This window comes from Ursus maritimus, unplaced genomic scaffold (genome assembly GCF_017311325.1).
Source record: "Ursus maritimus isolate PB19 unplaced genomic scaffold, ASM1731132v1 scaffold_16, whole genome shotgun sequence".
NCBI classification, from domain to species: Eukaryota; Metazoa; Chordata; class Mammalia; order Carnivora; family Ursidae; genus Ursus; species Ursus maritimus.
In genome coordinates this window covers 2,344,803-2,360,833 of record NW_024424008.1, presented here as the reverse complement: position 1 = coordinate 2,360,833, position 16,031 = coordinate 2,344,803, and the positions used below count along the sequence as shown (strand labels likewise).

The window sequence follows — 16,031 nt, the reverse complement described above, 5'->3', positions numbered from 1 at the left end:
CCTCTGTGTGTGTCTTCTTTAGAGACATGTCTATTCAAGTCCATTGCCCCTTTGTTACTTAAGTTGATTCTTTTCTTGCTATTGACTGTATGAGTTCCTTATATATTTTGATTTTTTTTTTTAAGATTTTATTTATTTATTCGACAGAGATAGAGACAGCCAGCGAGAGAGGGAACATAAGCAGGGGGAGTGGGAGAGGAAGAAGCAGGCTCACAGTGGAAGAGCCTGATGTGGGGCTCGATCCCACAACGCCGGGATCACGCCCTGAGCCGAAGGCAGACGCTTAACCGCTGTGCCACCCAGGCGCCCCACCTTATATATTTTGAATACTAACCTTTCATCAGCTATATGGTTTGCAAATATTTTCTCCCATTGCATAGACTGCTTTTTCATTGTTTTGATGGTTTCCTTTGCTGTACAGAATTCCTTTAGTTTGATGTAATCCAATTTATTAATTTTTGCATTTGTTGACTGTGTTTTTGGTATCATATCTAAAAAATCATTGCTAAGACCAATATCAAGGAGATTTTTCCCTATACTTTCTTCTAGGAACTTGTGGTTTCAAGTCTTACATTTAAATCTTTAATCCACATTGAGTTGATTTTGTGTATTATGTAAGATAAAGATCCAAGTTCATTCTTTTGCATCTGGATATCCAGTTTTCCCAATACCAGTCACTGAAGTTCTTTTCTCAATTTGGATTCTTGGCATCTTTGTGGAAAATAGTTGACTGTATATGTATGGGTTTATTTCTAGGGTCTCTATTCTGTTCCATTGGTATATGTGTTTGTTTTTATATCAGTACCATACTGTTTGATTACTATAGCTTTATAATATAATTTGAAACAATTGCAACGCCTCCAGCATTGTTCTTGCTCAAGATTGCTTTGGCTCTTTATAGTTTTTTTATGGTTCCATATGAATTTTAGAATTGCTTTTTCTATTTCTGTGAAAAATGCCATTGGAATTTTGATTGGGATTGCACTGACTCTGTAGATTGCTTTGTGTAGTATGGATATTTTAAAATATTAATTGTTCCAATCCATGAAGATGGGTTATCTTTCCATTTATTTGTGTCTTCTTCTGTTTTTTTTTTTTTTATCAGTGTTTAATGGGTTTTAGTGTATAGGTCTTTTACCTCCTTAGTTAAATTTATTATTAAGTAGTTAATTCCTTTTGATGCAACTGTAAATAGTACTTTTTTCTTAATTTTCTGGATGTTCACTATTAGCATACAGAAATGCAACTGGATTTCGTATGTTGATTTTGTATCCTGAAACTTTACTGAATCCATTTATTATTTTTATCAGTTTTTTTTTTTTTTTGGTGGAGTCTTTAGAATTTTCTATCTATAATATCATGTCATCTGCAAACAGACCATTTTACCTCTTCCTTTCTGATTTGGAAGCCTTTTATTCTTTTTCCTACCTGATTGTTCTGGTGAGGATTTCTAGTACTATGTTGATTAGAAGTTGTTAGAGTGTGCACCTTGTCTTTTTCTTGATCTTAGAGGAAAAACTCTCAGCTTTTCACTGTTGAGCGATGATACCTGTGCCTAACATACATGGCACAGAGATACATTCCATCTATATGTAGTTCATTGAGAGTTTTTAAAAAATCATGTTGAATTTTGTCAAATGCTTTTTCTGCATCTGCGTCTATTGAGATGGTCATGATTTTTATCCTTCATTCTGTTCATGTGGTGTGTCACATTTATTGATTTGCATATGTTGGAACATCCTTGCATCCCAGGAATAGATTCCACTTCATCGTAGTGTATCATACTTTTAATGTGCTGTTGAATTCAGTTTGCTAGTATTTTGCTGAGGAGTTTTCGTATCTATCTTCATCAGGGATATCGGCCTGTTCCTCTTTTTTCTTATAATGTCCTTATGTGGTTTTGGTATCAGAATAATGTTGGGCTTGTAAATGAGTTTGGAAGTGTTCCCTTCTCTTCAATTTTTTGGAGGAGTTTGAGGATTGGTATTCTATAAATGTTTGGTAGAATTCACCAGTAAAGCTATCTGATCCTGGGCTTTTCTTTGTTGGGAAGTTTTTGATTACTGATTCAACCTCCTTACTCATCATTGGTCTGTTCACATTTTCTATTTCTTCATGATTCAGTCTTGGTAGGTTGAATGTTTCTAGGAATTTATCTATTTCCTGTAGGTTATCCAATTTGTTGGCATATAACTATTTATTACCCTTTGTATTTCTGTGGCATCAGTTGTAATAGATCCTCTTTTTCCTCTTATTTTGTAGGTTCCTTTTTCATTTCTGATTTCATAATTGAGTTCTCTCTCTCTCTTTTTTTTTTAAAGATTTTATTTATTTATTCGACAGAGATAGAGACAGCCAGCGAGAGAGGGAACACAAGCAGGAAGAGCGGGAGAGGAAGAAGCAGGCTCATAGCAGAGGAGCCTGATGTGGGGCTCGATCCCAGAACGCCGGGATCACGCCCTGAGCCGAAGGCAGACGCTTAACCACTGTGCCACCCAGGCTCCCCCCCTCTCTTTTTTTCTTAATGTACCTGAGGGTTTGTCAGTTTTGTTCATCTTTTCAAAAAAATAAACTCTTAGTTCTGTTGATCTTTTTAAATAGTTTTTCTGGTCTTTATTTTATTAATTTTTGCTCTAATCATTATTATTTCTGCTAATTTCGGACTTAGTTCTTTTTCTAGTTCTTTGAGGTATAAATTTAGGTTGAGATTTTTTTTTTTCTTGATGTAGGGGTTTATTGCTGTAAAATTCCCTCCTAGAACTATTCTTGCTGCATCCCATAAATTTTGCTTTGTTGTGTTTTCATTTAATTTGTCCTAAGCCTTGAGTTTCTATCTTCATATTTGAAGAAGCAATCACCTCCTCCAGTCTTTGCTGACTAGCTTCAGGAGAGAAAGATCTTCACCAGTCGGACTGGTCAGAGATTCTAAGGGTCTTTAAGACCTTTCCTAAGGATGTGTCTTCTCTGTTTTTCTTGTTCTCTCTTGAGAAGAAATCCTTAGGATTGTGTGTCTTCTCTTGATCCTGCCAAGCCAGGCTGGGTGCTAAGAGTCTCCCATTTATTTTTCTTAGGGTGGTAGCCTGAAGTATTGTGTAGCTTCTTCCATGCCAGGAGAATCTAGTTGACTGCTGATATCTGTATGCCGTCTGCGGAGGCTCATACATACTCTCTGCAGAAGAGTGCAGGGTCCTCGCTATGGGGGGACTCGTGAAATGCTGGGGCACACACTAGCTAGCTACTTTCGGGGAGTCCACAGGTGAAGTGTCCTTCAGGGTTCATGGATGGGCTACTGGTGGAGACTGCAAGCCAGTTAGTAGGAATTTTGGCTGAGATTGTTGCATTTGTAGTTAAGAGCCCCTTTCCCTTTCCTGTGCTCATAGCTGTCCCCAGACTATTCATCCACGCTGATCTCCTTATGTTCTGTATGGGGCAAGGCAGAAGTGGGCCTCTTGGGCAATGTCCTTACAAGTCTGGGGAAACTGGGTGTTGACTTCAACTCTCTCTTTTCTTGTGGGAGAGATAGTGAACTGAGGGGGTCTCTCTTGGCACTGAGCTGTACTGTCTTGGGGAAGGAATGATGTAGTTAAAGTGAAACTATTCTTCTTACCCTCTAATGCCTTTATCGTTTTTCTTTTTCTTTTGCTCCAACAGGGTGCTGGAACCTTTCAGGTGGATTCCTGGGCTCCCACAAAGGTATTTTTGTCTATGGGTGACTATGAAAGTTGGTGTTTCAATGGCGGTTTGAGGGTTGAAATCTACTATTCTAGCATCTCAATGGTATTGTATCTTTAATTTTGGTTTTCATATGTTTTTTGTTGGCATATAGAAATGTGGTTGGTTTTTGTGTGTTGATTTTGTAGTTTAAAACTTTGTTGAATTCTCTTACTCATTCTAGGAGTATACATAGTTTTGCAGATTCCTTGGGATTTTGCATCTATACAGTAATGCCATCTGCAAATAGGGACAGTTTTATTTCTTCTTTTCCCATCTGGATTATATTATTGTTATTGTTATTATTATTTTGGTCTTATTACAGTGGCTGGAACTTCAAGTATGATGTGAATAAAATTGGTGAGAATGGCTATCTTTGCCATGTTCCTGACCTACAGGGAAAGCATTCAGTCTTTTAGTATTGATATGATGTTAGTTGTCAGTTTTTGTAGATATTATTTATTTATTGGAGGCTGTTCAGCTCTGTTCATTCCTAAGTTGCTGAAAGTTTTATCATGATGGATATTGAGTTTTGCCAAATGCTTTTTCCTGCTTCAGTTGATATGATTATTTGATTTTCTTCTTTAGCCTGTTGATTTGATGAATGATATTGAATGATCATTGAATGTTGAACTAACCGTATATACATGGGAGAAAATGTTACTTGGTTGTGGTGTATGATTTTTAAAATACATTATTGGATTTAATTTGCTGGTATTTTGTTGAGGAATTTTAAGAGATACTGGTCTGTAGTCTTCTTTTCTCCACTGTCTTCATTTGTCTTTGATTCAGGGTAAAACCGGCCTTATAATGAGTTGGGAAGTGTTTTCTCTTTTTTTATTTTCTGGGAAGGATTGCATAAACATTGGTGTTAATTCTTCTTTAAAGTTGGTATAACTTTGCAGTAAAACCATCTGGGCCTGAAGATTTCTTTTTCAAAATATTTTTAATTAAAAAATAAATTTTCTCTATCGTTAAGAGTCTCTTGTGGTTTGTTTCTCTCTCTTCTTTTCTTTTTTTCCCCACCTCCTGGGCTAGGTGGATGATGGATATAAGGAGGGCACTTGTCGGGTTGAGCACTGGGTGTTGTATGTAAGTGATGAATCACTGAATTCTACTCCTGAAACCAATATAGTGTTGCATGTTAGCTAACTAAAATTTAAATAAAAATTAAGAAAATTCAATTTTAAAAAGAGTTATAGAGGAATTGGTCAGTTTCTTCTAAATAGTCGAATTTATTTTATTTTATTTTATTTTATTTATTTTTTTAAATTTTTTTATTATGTTATGTTAGTCCCCATACAGTACATCATTAGTTTTTTTTAATAATAATTTTTTTTATTATATTATGTTAGTCACCATACAGTACATCCCTGGTTTTTGATGTAAAGTTCCATGATTCATTAGTTGCGTATAGCACCCAGCGCACCATGCAATACGTGCCCTCCTTACTACCCATCACCGGCCTATCCCAATCCCCCACCCCCCTCGCCTCTGTAGCCCTCAGTTTTATGAACATAAAGTTGTTCATAATATTTCCTTATTATCTGTAGTAATAATAGAATTTATAGTGACATATTCTCCATTTCATTCCTGATACTGGTGATTTGTATCTTTTCAATTTTTATCTTTGTCAATTTTGCTAGACATTTATTAATTCTTTTAATTGTTTTTGAAGAAACAGCTTTTAATTTCATTTGTTTTTCTCTATTTTTCTCATTTTCCATTTAATTAATTTATACTCCAAACTTAGTTATTTTCTTCATTCTGTTTGCTTTGGGTTAATTTTCCTTTTCCTCCTCTACTTTCTTGAGATAGAAACTTAGATTCTTGATTTGAGACCTTTCCTTTTTTTTTTTTTTTTTTTTAAATGTAGGCATTTGATGTTATAGGAGTCCCTCTCATCCCTTGGTGGATGAATGGGTTGAAAATGTAATGCACACACACACTGGGATAATATTCAGTGTAAAAAAGAAGGAAATTCTGCCATTTGTGACAACATGGATGGACCTTGAGGGCATTATGCTAAGTGAAATAAGTCAGACAGAGAAAGGCAGATACCTTATGATCTCACTAATACGTAGAATCTGAAAACAAAACAAAACAAAAAACAAAACCATACAATTGAGCTCATAGATACAGAGAATAGATTGGTGGTTGCCAGAGGTGTGAAGCAGGGGATGGGTGAAATGGTTAAAGGTGGTTAAAAGTGACAAGCTTCCGGTTCCAAACTAAATAAGTCTAGGGATGTAATGCACAGCAGGGTGCCTACAGTTTACACTACCGTGTCGCATATTTGAATGTTGCCAAGAGAGTAGACATATGCCAATTATATCTGAATAAAAATGCAGAAAATAGCCCCTCAACCCTGCTTTAGTAGTTTTCCACAAATTTTAATATTTTATGTTTTCATTTCCATTCAGTTCTATGTTTTTAAAAAATTTCTTGATGACTTCCTCTTTGACCCATGGTTTACTTTGAAGTGTGTTGTTTAATTTCAACTGCTTGGAGATTTTTCTGTTCTCTCTATTGTTGCCTTTCAGTTTGGTCCCATTATGGTCAGAGAACATAATCTATGTGATTTCAATTCTTTTAATTTGACAGAGGTGTGGCCCCAATTTGTCTAATTTAATCTGGCTTTATTTTCTGCCTCTACTCAAGCTTACAATATTCCTTGGTCATGATGAATATATCCTTATTCAGGGAGTATGTCGTATTCTTTAATGCCTCTCTTGCACAGTTTTCATCCTTTGTCTGATATTTATCTTGAATGTCTTCCAGGTTTACCTTCACAGACAAGCCAGAAATAATGTTTTGTTTTTTAAAAGATTTTATTCATTCATTCATTCATTCATTCATTCATTCGAGAAAGGGAGAGGAGTAGGGTGGGAGGTTCAAGCAGACTTTGCACTGAGCTTGGAGCCCTACTTGGGACTCCATCTCATGACCCACGAGATCATGACCAAAGCTGAAATCAAGAGGCAGCTGATTAACCTACCGAGCCACCCAGGTGCTCTCAGAAAGAATGTTTTACAAACTATCTGGTCATCTCTTAGCCCAGTCACACTGACATACAAAATTGAACATCACACTTTTTTTTTTTTTTAAGATTTATTTATTTATTTGAGACAGAGAGAAAGCACAAGCAGGAGGGGCAGAGAGAGAGGAAAGAGAATCCCAAGCAGACTCCCCACTGAGTATGGAGCCCAACACGGGGACCTGAGAAATGACCTGAGCTAAAGCAGAGAGTGGGGTGCTTAACTGACTGAGCCACCCTGCTGCCCCTAAACATCACACTTTTTAATAATTTTTCACATTATTTTAGAAATGTGTATTTTAAGTTTTTTAGGGAATGCCTAGAAATATACTAAGTTTTAATAAGGTGAAAATAGAGCCACCATAACCTCAACAAAAGAAAACACAATCATTACTAATTTATAGTGTTTTCTCTCCCTGGCTTTTTCTTATGTAAACCAGTAAATTCCAATGATTTAAGAATGCTTCTTTTTGGTATTTGAATGTGATAATGTTGCTGTTATGTGGTAGTTAATTAAAAAAATATTAATGGAACTGCAACAAGTTCCATTTTCCTTAAAAAATAAAATTGAGTCCTCCAAAATGTAGTATATTTTATAACCTCTATCCTTAATATTTTTCATGTTTGTGACCCAGGGAACATTTTCTAGTTTCCACAATAAATAATACTGTTAATTGGGTAAAGTACCCGTTTTAATAGCATTGCTTTATTTTATTTTATTTTGAAGATTTTATTTATTTATTTGAGAGGGAGAGACAGCACAAGTGGGAGTGGCAGAGGGAGAGGGAGAAGCAGACTCCCCGCTGAGCAGGGACCTCGATGCCGGACTTGATCCCAGCACTCCGGGATCATGACTTGAGCAGAAGGCAGATGTTTAACCAACTGAGTGATGGAAGCAACTCAAATGATGTGGACAAGTCAGTAGTTAATATTACTATGCTATCACACATTCTTTGACTTAACAAATGGTTCACCACACACATTAAAGAGAACTTCAAAAAAATAGCCTGGATTAACACTAAAGTTCAGTTGATTATGCATATGTTTCTAAAACATAAACTGCAAAATTTTTATAATGCAACTCATGTACTCTTGCAGAAAAATTAGAATGTAGGAATAAGCAAAAAAGAAAAATAAAAAGCACTCCTAATATCATCTTTTAAAGAACTTACTGTTAAAATTTTCGTATACATATTTCCATGCTTATGTATATATAAAGACCAAACTATACACTTTGTTTTTTTTCAAGCATTTGTCCTAACTATATATGTATAATTGTATACATCTCTGAAATGATAAATATTGGACATCTGACTCAATATATTAAAGATCTGATTCAAAAAATTTTGCTGAGGTTTGTTTTATGGCTTAGGCTAAGGTCTATCTTGATAAATGTCCAGGGGTGCTTGAGAAAAAAAAAGTATGTTCTATCGTTGTTGGGTGGAGTGTTCTATACATTTCAATCAGATCCCGTTGGCCGACTGTGTTGGTCAGTTTCCCTTCTCCTTGTTGATATTCCGTCTAGTGGTTCTATCAGTTGCTGAGATAGAACTTTAACACCGAGAGGGCTGTTGAAGTTCTAAATTATATGGTGAGTTGTCTATTTTTTCATTGAGTTCTTTCTGTTTTTGCTTCATGTGTTTTGAGGCTCTGTTGTTTGGTGTGTATGTATTTAGGATCATTGTATCTTCCTGGTGAATTGATCCTTTTATCACTATGTAATGTGTCTCTGTTACTATTAATTTTCTTTGCTTTGAAGTCCAGTTTATCTGATATCAATATAACTACTCCTACTTCTTTTGATGTTTACATGATATATATTTTTCTATCCTTTTATTTTCAGCATCTAGTTGAGTTGTGTTTTTCTAAAATTCAGTCTCTGTTTTTTAATTGGTATACTGAAACCATTTATAATTAAGGTAATTGGTAATATGTGACGGGCTTAAGTGTGCCATCTTACTGCTTTCTGTTTGTTTCTTCAGTGACTCTTGTTTCCGTTTCTTTGCCTTTCTGTGGGTTATTTGAACCTTCTTAGGATTCCTTCTTGATTTATTTATAGGGTTTTGAGTGTATGGTTTTGTACAGTTTTCTTTGTGGTTGTTTCATTGAAGCATACATATATGACTCATAGTCCACTGGTATCAGCTTTTCACCACTTTTAGTAAAATGTGAAAAACAGTTCCATTTAGATGTCCCTTTGCTCTTCCCACGTTTAAATATCATTATCTTGAGTATCAGCTGGTATTTTTCTTTTTCTTTTACTGTTGTATGTGAAATGAAAACTCATGAGAAGAATTTACCTATATTTCTGCTCTTTTCATTGTTCATTGTTTCTGATGCTCCAAAAAATCCTTCTTCTGACAAATATGGACACACATGAAACTCAGACGTCTCCATATGTAGAGTATTTTCATCAAAGAAACTCCCTCTGCTTCCTCCCAGCCCAGAGGCAGTCATTCTGATTTATGTCGCCGCAGATGAGTTGTTGTCTGTTGCAGAAACTCCTATAAATGGAATCATACAGTATGTAGCCTTTGGGTCTGGCTTCTTTCCCTCAACATAATGATCTTGAGTTTAATTTGTATTGATGCATGTTTTAGAAGTTTGTTCATTTTAATTGCTGAACAGGATTCCATCGTGTAAATATATCACAATTTGTTTATCGAGTCTTCTGTTGGTGGGCATTTAGGCTGTTTCTAGTTTTTGGCTACTATGAATAAAGCTGCCATGAACATTTGTGTATGAGGCTTTTGTGAATTTATGATATTTCTCTTGGTAAATACCTGAAAGTGGGATTGCTGGGTTGATGTCATTTTCTTTATTCTTTATGGGGTTCCTAGCAACTTTTTGCTCCAAAAGTTATAAGGTGAGTTGGGAAGGATTACTCTCCTCCCAACTTTAATTAAGTGCTCACACAAAATAAATTTTGCTTTTAATGGTATAAACATTTTAATCAGTCTTTAATTTACTCAGTTTCTCTTTTCTTGAACTTACCTTGAGTGATTGATCTTGCAGGGTTGCTTCAAAATGATCTCTCTTAGCTCTCTTAGAGTTTCTGGACTGAGTCTGAACACTCTGACATGCTCACCTGGGGGCTTTTGTTTTCTCTTCTTACCAGCTACTTGGTCTCTCTCAACCTCTGTCTTTTTATTTGCCAAATGGTTATAATAATGGTCCTTATCGTATTAGATTGCTCTGAGAATTAAATGAGATAATTTATGTTTAGCCCTAACACAGTGACAGGGCTGTAGTGAGGGCTCATTTAACTGTTACTATGTTATTGCTCGGATTTCTGTCACTGCTCTTACGCTGTGTCTTCAAATACTTTCTGCGTGTGTTGTCTGGAGTCACTAATTATCCCTAGAGTTTGTGCTCCCTGTTGGCATTAGGGGAAGAGTTTTCTTTTCTCCTTTAGTTCATTGACCCCATGTTTAATGATCCCAGGGGTAACTCTGACACCTGCCTCCAGAAGAAGGAAGCATGTGTCTTCTCAGTCCAAATATAAGCACCCTGAACAGAGGGGAATCGTGACACCCCCTCATGCCAACATGATCAGTCTCCAGCTTTCTCTTTTCTTCTCATTCCTCTTCTCGCAGAATGAGCAGTGCTCTGCTCTACCATTTTCTCAGTCCTTCAGCTGATACTGTGATATAGTAGGTGAGTTTAAGAGCATCGAGGGTAGCGGGGGAGGGATTGGCAGGAGTGTTGAGTGTGAGTGTTTGTGTATTTAGGAGAATCTGTGAAGGACAGAGACTAGAGCTGGGAGACAGGAAGTAGAGATGTGGGAATGAGACAGAGGATAAGAGAGGGATTGCAGTATTGCAGACCACAGGGTGGGGAGGGTGGGCACAGGGGGAGATGTCAGTTGGACTAGGAGGTGGCACTGGTTAGGAATGGGAATGCAGAATGGGGTGCGGGAAAGTATTGGAGAATGTGGGGGAAGAGACTTTTTGATTAAAAAATTTTTTTTTGTTTTTTTTAAAGTAGGCTCTGCACCCAATTTAGGGCTGAAACTCACAACCCTGAGGTCAGGTCATATGTTCTATCCACTGAGCCACTCAGGTGCCCCTGATAAATGTTTGAGGGCAGTTCATAGAGCAGTTAGAATCAGACTGTGCCAAGACAGAGTTTATCAGTGGGGGATAATCATGAAAATGGCTCAGATTTTGATCAGTACATTGGTGAAACAGGCAAAGCTACGGGTGAAAGATTAACTCGCTAATGCCATGGTTCATTTGTTCAAATATTTCCTAAGTACCTATGATGTGCCAGACTCTGTGCTTAGTGCTGTGAACTCTTAGTCCCAAACTGAGGAGGACTCTTGAGGAAACTATTCTTGGTAATCTGGATAAGCCAGGAAAGTCCTCATTCTGTCTCCCATCCTGTACTTTGCAGAACAGGTATAGAGATTGGGACAAGAGATTGTGCCTTGGAGCTGGGTTCTCTATGATTTTGCCATCACAACATACAAATATGGCGGATGATATTTACACATGGTACACCACCATATGCTTACTCAGATTTTTACAAAATCTTCACAATGCTTATTGGGAGTGAAACAAATGGGTAGGTGGAAATCTTTCTTGAGATGTTTATGTATTAAAAAACATGAGTCATCATGTCAGTGAATTAAGGGTATATCAGTACCTCTGCAGTATAGATAACACTGGTTTTAGGTTATGAAAAGACTTTACATGCTGGCTTTAAGTGCACGTGAGCAAGAGTGAGGTTATTAGATATATAAATCTGCATTTGCTCCAATTTATTAAAAAGATAAACATTCACCTTATGTATTGAAAAGGATTCCTTGTGATACATCTTATAACTAATCTTTCCAATATATTGTGCTGCAAACAGAGGCCACCCTTATAACCTGGGGTGAGGGGCAAGCTGTTTTATCCATTAGGGACGTTGCTTCAGTGTGGAGAGCCTGTACCTTTTAAAGAACCTAAAAGTGGTGAAAAACACCTGAGATCTGAAGCCTATGTACAAAGAAAATGGCAAAATAAAATTGCTACTTGTTTAAATAAATATCTACATAATACAACTAGGCAAAAAAGTAATGGACTCAACTCCTGTGTAGTTATCTAACAGTTGTATCTAACACGATTTGTGATGTGCAACCCTCTGATGTCAGGAGAGTCTTCCAGTGTTAGACTGCACGAAGACATAAAAGGCTTTTACATAACCCCCTAAAGAGAGAAGGGGCATAACCAAAAAATAGAGTTGGCTGGGACTCGCAGGAAGGAAAGAAGACCCTGGAAGGAAAAGGAGACAGCAAAGTCAGCTCAGGAGCTGCAGGGAAGAAATGCATTTCACCTTAGCCTGGACTGGCTCTTCCCCCAATGCTCGCTCCTGTCTCTCCTTGATTCTAGAGCTGAAGCTCTGACTCCCATCACTCTGCCCTGCCCCCAGCATTCCAAAAATGATGGAGACAGTCTCTCTTTCTGCTGAGACAGATGGGTGTTTTTCAAAGCACTCAACGGAAGCCTGCCAGATAACTGTGACCTGAGCTAAGTCCGTCAGTGGAGGACCTGCTTGTGCACCACCCAGCCCTCGGGTCTTGGTTCTGTGACACCAGGTCCTTCTGAGAGATCTGTTCTCAGGCTGTTTTTTTTCTCATTGGCCACTTTCCTCATCCCTTTCACTCTTCTTTTGCTCAGGAAAGGAATTTCCTTTGGTCATATTTGGATGAAGAATAAGACTTTAATGTTGCTGAATATTTGTTAATGTGTTTTGCCTATTGAAAAAAAAACAATGGGATGATAGCCAAAGAGACTTACCAATAGTAATAACAAGACTAATCACCTAGTCTTTGGACACTTTATCTGAACTAACTCACTTAATCCTCCTGATTATCTCATGCAGTTCATTGTTACCCACATGTTACAAGTGAAAAAATGGAGGTGTGCCAGAGTAAAGTGACTTGCCCTGAAGCTAGTCAGGGAAGAACTGGGAAATTAACCCAGGAAGTCTGGCTCTAGAACTTGGTGTCCTCACCTACTACACCTGTTCCTTCCCACTCAATATGGCTCCCTGCCCCTTCTCTACCATTCTGAATCTTTTTTCTCTCTCATCTAGATATTCTCTTAGGATTTTGGGAGGTACTTTCTGTGAGACTTTCGATGTGCCTCTTAGTGCCTGTGACTTTCCTCTCTTCTCATCCCTCTTCCTAAATGAGCCTAGAACCCTCCTGCTGAGAACCCTCGGCAGGGCTGAGATGGGGCCCTCAGAAGCCATTGAATAAAATGAAAGTCCTTCTTCACACACAGTAACCTTTCTGGAACCTCAGTAACAGCCATCCAGGTCTCGTTGCCCTTCTCTCTGCCCTGCCTTTGCTGTCTCACTGTTGAGGTTTTAAAACATCATTAGAATTATAGTAGAGAGCCAGAGTTGTTTTTATGAGGACTTATATCAGGTATCTTTTATTGAGAAGGGATGCATGAATAACTAATGGGGTTGGGAGAAGTGATGAGGAAAATTTTCAGTAACTTTTCTTCTAAGGAAAAAGAATTTGTTTTCTGGTGGGGCTTTTGTTTATATAAATTTGGGTCCAGTGCTTTAGAATAGAGGCAGAGCAATGCTATCAGTGGGCTTTCTCTGTGCTTATCCCAGGAAAGCTCAGCCTCTCCTCTAAATAGAAGTTGAATGAATATTTAAAATCTACTGCCTTGAAAGATGTCATGTTATTAGCTCACTTGGGGACCATGCTTCTCTGAATCTGGCCCTGTTCCGTTTTCTGTACCCACCTGTAGTCCCATTGTTCACTCCACGCAGCCCATCGTGCTCTGAGCAAGTGCATCTGCATAGGGGCAGGGGATAGACTCATAAGTTGGTGCTTTCATTCCTTTGGATGCCTTCCTCCATGGGGCCCTCTGATTATCAGTAGTAGATCCATTCAGTATTTATTTGGTAACCTTATACTCTTGATTCTCTCCTTATTCTTTCTATTGTCCCTTTTATCCATGTTCCCTTCCAGAGTTTTAATCATACTTTCTCTAGTCCTAATAGCTAACAGGTCATCCAGAGCTTCAGCAGGAAACCAATCTCACCTGAGAGTTGGGAAAAGCTAAGGAGAGAGGACTTTATGCTTAGCCCTTCTTAGCAGAAGGGAGATCTGAATCTTTTTGAGGGTAAGAAACAAGCGGGGCAGGAGGAGGGCTATATTAATGGAACCGCAGGGAAGTGTATTGATTCCTTGTACTCAAAATAGTTTTCCTTTCTGTGGGGGGGATGTTTCTTAAGGATAAGGAGATATAGACTAGACACACCATTCTGGAACCATTTGGGGAGGAGCATGAGAAGTCACAAGGAGCAGGCAATGAATATGGTCCCTCTCAATTTCATTGGTTGCTCCATTCCTTGCTGCCTGTAGGGAAGATTTGAATTTGGGCCAGAGTGGAGAAATACATACCTTAGGCTTCTTCTGGATATCTGCTTGGTGCTCCATTTTCATGAACAGGAAGCCACAAGTGCCAAGATATTAGGTTAGTATCATATGAAATGTTCAAAGTAATAGCCAGATAAATTTAACGTGATTAAATATAATCAAGGTAGAATATAATTAAGCTAATAGGTCCTCAGGAAGGAGGTACGTTGTTATAAACATAGGTCACTACAAATTGGTATATTTTAAGGAGGCATTTTAAGGTTAAAATTTGTGTAAGTAGAAGTGGAAGGGAAGGGAAATTAAAAAAAATTTTATTATGTTGTGTTAGTCACCATACAGTACATCATTAGTTTTTGATGTAGTGTTCCATGATTCATTGTTTGCGTATAACACCCAGTGCTCCATGCAATATGTGCCCTCCTTAATACCCATCACTGGCCTAGTCCAATTCCCCACCCCCTTCCCCTCTGAAACCCTCAGTTTGTTTCCCAGAATCCATAGCCAGGGGAGGGAAATTTAAGTAAACAGAGAAGGAGTAAAAACTTGGGGGGAGGGATAAGTATAAAACAGGTAAGTGTGCAAATGCCACTTGTGTAGAATGGTAGAATGAGGTCAGAAAAATGTAATGGGGCCAAACTTTGGGAATAAGGTGACTGGAGGCAGGGGAAGCCTCTGCTAGTTCTTAGAGCACGATTGGCACAGAAGCTGTACATCCTAATGGGGCACCATGGGTCAGAATTTCCTACATTCCTACACCCAAAAATGAGCATTCTCTGGGAGAACTTGCCAGAAGAGTCCCACAGTTTAGAACCTGATGCTATCTTTTATGATCTCTGCACACACTCAGGGGTCCTTTCTGTTCCTGTCATTTTCAGCAGACTCTTCAGCTTCTGAGTTGTTGTAGAGAGGACCCTAAAGTGCATCATGACTCACACCAACTTCACCATCTTCCATCCTGCAGTTTTTGTCCTACTGGGCATCCCTGGGTGGGAGGCTTACCACATTTGGCTATCAATACCCCTCTGCCTCATGTATATCACTGCTGTCCTGGGGAACACCATCCTTATAGTGGTCATCATCACAGAACGTAATCTTCATGAGCCCATGTACTTCTTCCTCTCTATGCTGGCCATCACAGACATCCTGTTGTCTACCACTACTGTACCCAAAGCTCTAGCCATCTTTTGGCTCCACGCCCATGACATTGCCTTTGATGCCTGTGTCACCCAAGTTTTCTTTGTCCATGTGATGTTTGTGGGGGAGTCAGCCATCCTGTTAGCCATGGCCTTTGACCGCTTTGTGGCCATCTGTGCCCCCTTGCATTATACAACAGTGCTAACGCGGAGTGTTGTGGGAAGGATTGCTCTGGCCATTGTCACCCGAAGCTTCTGCATCATCTTCCCAGTGATCTTCTTATTGAAGCGGCTGCCCTTCTGCCGGACCAACATCGTCCCCCATTCCTACTGTGAGCATATTGGAGTGGCCCGCTTGGCTTGTGCTGACATCACCATTAACATCTGGTATGGGTTCTCAGTGCCCATTGTCATGGTCATCTTGGATGTGATCCTCATTGCTGTGTCTTACTCACTGATCCTCAGAGCAGTGTTTCGTTTGCCCTCCCAGGATGCCCGGCACAAGGCCCTCAGCACTTGTGGCTCCCACCTCTGCGTCATCCTCATGTTTTATGTTCCATCCTTCTTTACATTATTGACCCACCGCTTTGGACGCAACATTCCTCGACATGTCCATATCCTGCTGGCCAATCTTTATGTAGTGGTGCCACCAATGCTCAACCCTATGGTCTATGGTGTGAAGACTAAGCAGATCCGGGAGGGTGTAGCCCACCGGTTCTTTGACATCAAGACTTGGTGCTGTGCTTCCCCTCTGGGCTAA

The 16,031-nt window shown here is 38.7% G+C and overlaps 1 protein-coding gene across 1 annotated transcript; it reads left to right on the top strand.

Annotated features, from left to right (window-relative positions):
- Window positions 1–13,534: 13,534 nt before the first annotated feature.
- LOC103681419 (olfactory receptor 52B2) lies at window positions 13,535–16,031 on the top strand. Its single transcript, XM_008710984.2, has one exon. The coding sequence runs from the start codon at window positions 15,063–15,065 to the stop codon at window positions 16,029–16,031; it is 969 nt and encodes a 322-aa protein (XP_008709206.1). The 5' UTR covers window positions 13,535–15,062.